The sequence below is a fragment of the Podarcis liolepis genome, assembly GCF_965112155.1.
Source record: "Podarcis liolepis genome assembly, chromosome: 5".
Classification (NCBI taxonomy): domain Eukaryota; kingdom Metazoa; phylum Chordata; class Lepidosauria; order Squamata; family Lacertidae; genus Podarcis; species Podarcis liolepis.
Window position 1 is genome coordinate 69,583,329 of NC_139556.1, and position 5,379 is coordinate 69,588,707.

Below are 5,379 nucleotides of genomic sequence, written 5' to 3' on the forward strand. Positions count from 1 at the left end.
CGCGGTTTTTTGCCATTTTAGTAAAAACAAAAAATAGCTCAAGAACTTTCGGAGTGTCCTGGTTTTTTCTTTATCAAATATGGCAACCCTACAAGATAGGTCACAACAACAGCACTACCACCACCTTACAAATATATGGTTATTAATAATCATAGTAAGAAATCCTAATGCAAGTTTGGACCGTTGAAGACCGCACACTAGCAAGCCCAGTAAGCAACTTGCGTGTCGCTTTCGCAGCCTTTTCACACGTTATTGCAACTCCCATCTCTCTCTCTGACATACACACGCTTCCTTACTGCCCTTCGTCCAGCAAGAAACCCCGCTGTTAACTCTTGAGAACGGAACGATCCCGTCGAATCCCGCAAGCGAGCAACTGAAAAAACACCAGGCAGAAACTAACGGCAAGCAAACATTACAAACGCGCGTTGGGCGACGGTCCCTGTCCAGCAGCGCGGCTTCCCTCCGCCCCCCGCCGCTGCCGCTGCTTTCGCTTCTGCTACGATCAGGAAAACGTCCCCGAAAGCGCCCGGCCAGACAAAGCGCCCGCCCGCCATTGGTGGCTTCGCTCGACGTTCGGGCTTCCTCTCGGCGCGCCGCGTCCAATAGACTCATTGACATGCAAATCAGAGGCTATAAATAGGGCCGGGGCGGCGGCCGCGGGAGGGGGCGGGGGAGTGCGGGACGGAGGCAGCAGCCTTGCAGCTTCATCTATTTATTTCGCTGCACTATTTTCCGGCCTCCGCCTCCTTGCCTCCGCCCCCGGCCGCCCTTGCTCTGCACTTCTCCGTCCCCGCTCCGTCGTCCTGCATTTGCCCCATCCGCACCGCCCCGGATCCGGCCATGGCTCCCTCCTTTCGGCCCAGCAAGAACCGATCGAGCCGGGACGACGAGGATTTCTTCGAGGCCAGAGGAGACAGGAAGGTGAGGGAGGTGCGGGAGCTGTGCAGCGGGTGCGCGGGGGTGTGTGTGGGGGGGGGATGGACTTCTGGGGCGGGCTGCTCTCGCGACGTGCGCGCCTGCTTTTGCAGGCGGGCGCGCGTGCAACGATCTGCAAGTGGCGCCCTCTGCTCCTCCCCTCCTCTTTCTCTCTCCTCGCTAGGCAAGGAAGCCGCTGGTGGAGAAGAAGCGGCGGGCGCGGATCAACGAGAGCTTGCAAGAGCTGCGGCTGATCTTGGCGGACACGGAGGTAACTTGGCCGGCGGAGGGCTTTCGGGCGGGGGGGGGGCGCGGAGGACGGGAAGGGGGGATGGGACTGACGAGATCGCTCTTTGCTGTGTCCTTTCCCCCGTCTCTCTCCTTTTGCTTGCTGCTAGTTCCAGGCGAAGATGGAGAACGCCGAGGTGTTGGAGTTGACGGTGAAGCGGGTGCAAGGCATCCTGCAGAACAGGTCTATCGGTGAGTGGCCGCAGCTGTTCCCCTGTGACATCCATCCTTCCTTCCATCTCTCTCGTTCCCATCTCCATCCTGGTCCTGCATCGGGGATCTGGCTGTTTCCTCGGTTACCTAGAGGAGTACTCCTTATTAGGGTTGGAGGAGGAAGCTGCTGGGTAGATAAATTAAAGGGGATTGTCAGATAGAGGGAGGGAAATGGGCTGGGGGGTGCAGAGTTAAATTGCATTATTATTTTTTAGAAAAGAAGGGAGCATCAGGACCCAAGGATTGCATGGCACATGCATCCATTGCTTATTTTGCCAATAAAGCGTTTCAATTCTGTACTCCCATTTCTCTGGGGGTGGGAAGCTATCTTTTCTGTTCTCCTTAGTAAGGCAGCAGTCTTGTCTATTCTTACCTGAGAGCAAGTCCCCTTGAATTCAGTAGGACTTATTTCCAAGTAGACATGCATAGGGCTGGATTGTAAGCAGCTCTCTTTACTTCCTTACGATCATTACATTTTGATTCCTCCTCTTTGCCATTGAGGGCTGTATGCATGGTGTCTCTTCTCCCTGCCCCTTGCGATACCACAACAAACCAGGGAGTTTAACACAAAACCGGTGCTACTTAGAGCACCCCTGAAGTATTTCTGGTTTGAACTAAAGTTGCTGGTCTTCACTGTTCTGGTTCCACTTTATGTTCTTTTTCTTTTCCTGTTGCCCTACCTAGTGGCTGCTGCTATCCTTTTTTTGATCTCACTTAATTGTTATGATGAGACTTGTTTTATTTGGAGTAAACATACCTAGGCTGAGCTGTGCATGTGACAAGGAGTCTTGCAGTTCTGCTTCAGCTTGAGTTGTGAATTGGACTTGCAGTGAAATGACTGCATAAATCCAACTTTGCTCAGTCTAGTTAAAACTATTCTTACGCAACTGTTACTAGAAAGCAGGCACATTTAGGTATATAAAACCTTATCTATCAGCCCCATCTACCTTGTTTTTCCAAAATATCTATCTCGTTGCATAAAGGCTGGGGCTTTCACCCTGAAACATACAGGTTGTATCCTCAGCCAGATTTGCAGTGGTGCTGGCTGATTGTCCCTTAGTTAGAAGCCTCTGGGCCTCATTTTTCAAGTTTGGCATTGGCAGGTATGGTGGGGAGTGGGATGTAGTTTTAGCATCTAGCCAGCACTGATGGGCAAGGGAGTAGATAGCCTTCTGCGGTACTACTGGGGAGAGGAGAAATGGATGTTTTGTGACCCTTCCTGTGTTTCTCTCTTTGCCTGTGGTCTCAGATAGTGACAAACTGCAGCGGGAGGCCAGCGAGCGCTTTGCAGCTGGGTACATTCAGTGCATGCATGAAGTTCATACGTTTGTCTCCAACTGCCCTGGGATTGATTCCACCATTGCAGCAGAGCTCTTGAACCACCTTCTGGAGTCGATGCCTCTGAACGAAGGCAGTTTCCAGGACCTGATAGCGGATGTCTTGTCAGACCCCTCCATCAGCCAGTGGCCTGGCAGCGATGGGCTCTCCCAGACGCCTGGGGAATCGCCTCCAGCTTTGAACCTGCCCAGTCCCAGTTCGCCTCTTCCTTCACCTTCCTCCAGTGAGGAGACTTGCTCTGATGTGGAAGACACGGAGGCTGAGCAAAGCCACATCTCTTTGGATGGACTGGACAGGTCTAGGACGCAAAATGTGCCTTCCTCCAGCCTTTCCAAATCTATGTGGAGACCTTGGTAGTAAAGAGACTGCACAGGAACCAACGAAGATCTACCTAATAGGGAGAATACTTGAGCACTGTGTTCTTCTAGCCATTGGAATAGAGACGGTGAGGATTTCAGATGGTGCATTTGTGTTGTAATGTTGCTGTATTTCAGGACTGCATAGCTGGACACTCTTACACTGTCAAATCCTGACAGGCTAAATAGCTCGAATGTGTTAACATTTCATCTGTGAGTGCGAGAGGTGAATATTGGAAAGTCTTGGTTTCTTTTTATGATTAAGGGTGTGGGTTAAAAGAGATGGAAGTATGGAAGCAGAGCTCTTTTGTTGAAGCACAGCAGTGTTTTGCAACTTACCTTTTTTGTTTCCTTGGGGTTTTTTTAATGGTCCTTATAAGTGGCCCTGAATCACTACCTTTTTTCGATTAGGAGAAAACCCTTGTGCATTTGAAAACTTGGTGGTTTAATACCAGTGAAATGTATGAAGTTAAGCAGTTATGCACAACTTCAAATGTTCTAGTGATAGATATTTTTCTCTCTTATTTTTTAAAAAGGAAAATCCCTGAAAGGGATTGGTGAAGCTAGTCTCTTGATGAGTTTAGTGGTCTAGGATTTCTCCTTCAGTGAAGGAAGAGGAAACTAGGAGCCAGACTGGAATTAGGTGAGCATTTAAAATATTGGTGGCAGGGTGCCTTTTAGAAACGTGTCTTATGCACAGCTAGCACATTTGAATTTATTGTGGTATGTTTTATAGCTTGTCAAATGTTTTATTTTAATCTTTTTATATATAAAAAAATAAAAGCAACTAAATTCACCAATGATTGCATGTATTTTGAGGGGTGGGTGACACGTCTGTTCTAGAAATTCTGTTCCAAGTGAGCAATTCATAAATATGTATCCTTGAGTGCAAACATTGGTAATTAAGCACTTAATTATTGTACTGAACTTGCCTGTTCAAGTATGGGGAGTTGGAATGTTTCATTTGTTCAGGATTCTTGGGCTAACACGGTGGTTATACTTCTGGTTTTTGGCACACGTATGTTCCTGCGTTTGGTTACGTGACTTCCCAATTTAGTTTGTCATTGCTAAGCCTTTGTTTTTAAGCAACAACATTGGTAATTGTGTAAAAACCAATAACAAATGGCTTAGTTAGGGTTTGAACCATTGAATACTTTCCCGGTTTGAATGGAAAACATTGAATTACATGCCATTAATTAAGAAACTCGAAAGATGTTCTTTGATCTACTGCAACTTCAGCTTTCCGCCACTTAAAAACAGGTGGTTTTTTTATTTTTTAAGATGTGTGAGCTGTTTGTGCTGTTACCTTTCCACAGAGCTGTCATTGTAATATAGATCTATGCTGTAAGTTTCCTTAACGCAAGAAAATGTCCCAGCATAGAGAAAGAAAGGGAGGGGTAAAAGTAAGGTTGGAGGGCTAGCTATGTAATCTTCCTTTTTGTTAACCATGTGGAATAATAAAATTGGAAACAAAGTTTACTGGTAGACGTGTGCTTTGTGACTAACTTTTAAGCCATCGGACTGGATGTCCCGTAATTTAAGCCTGTCACAAGAGTTGTTTCTCTCTGACTGCTAGATTCTCACCTACCTTTGAACTAGAAGGGAGCCCCACATTCTCCCTCCCACTTTTCCCCCCATGAAGGGGAAGTCTTCCCTGTAAAGACCTTTTTTGCTTTTACAGTAGATGAGGGAATGTTTTGATGTGCAAACTAAGCGTTAGTATGGACAGTTCCAGTGAAAATAACACCCTATACATAATGACTTTGAGAGAGTGTGTATGGAATAAAGGAAATAGCCTGTAATCATACCAGCTTAAGTTAAGGCCCAGGGAGGTCAAATAAATTTTTACTTGGGACATTAAACATGAGCAGGGCCTTGTACTTTTTTTTGTATTTAAAAGCAGCATTTGAGTAACAGCATTTAGGGCTGCAGTCTCTTAGGTATTCTGGACTAGAACTAAAATATTACAAGTTATTATTTGTGTTAGTAGACTATTGCAAATTCTTAAGTGGGAAAAAATAGTATTGTGGGGTAGAAGACTAGAGCAGGAGCCCAAATTGGGTCTCCAGCTGTTTTTGGACTACTACTCCCATCATCCCTAGCTAGCAAGACCCAGTGGTCAGGGATGATGGGGAATGTAGTCTGAAAACAGCTGGAGACCCAGGTTTGGAAAACATGGACGTAGCAGATGATCTTACCTTTTAAAAAAAATCACAATGGATAGGAGAACCTCAAAATAACTATAAGCTGTCAATTTAACATCAAATGT

The 5,379-nt window shown here is 46.6% G+C and overlaps 1 protein-coding gene across 2 annotated transcripts; it reads left to right on the forward strand.

The window, feature by feature from the left end:
• The first annotated feature begins 639 nt into the window (after nucleotides 1–639).
• LOC310708059 (transcription cofactor HES-6-like) lies at nucleotides 640–4,584 on the forward strand. Of its 2 annotated transcripts, none has more exons than XM_083505770.1 (4): nucleotides 640–921; nucleotides 1,100–1,186; nucleotides 1,320–1,395; nucleotides 2,666–4,584. In XM_083505770.1, the coding sequence occupies exons 1-4, from the start codon at nucleotides 841–843 to the stop codon at nucleotides 3,109–3,111; spliced, it is 690 nt and encodes a 229-aa protein (XP_083361896.1). In that variant the 5' UTR covers nucleotides 640–840; the 3' UTR covers nucleotides 3,112–4,584. The 2 variants fall into 2 exon arrangements, with proteins under 2 accessions (XP_083361896.1, XP_083361895.1); XM_083505769.1 differs by having other exon boundaries at nucleotides 641–921; nucleotides 1,314–1,395.
• Nucleotides 4,585–5,379: the final 795 nt, after the last annotated feature.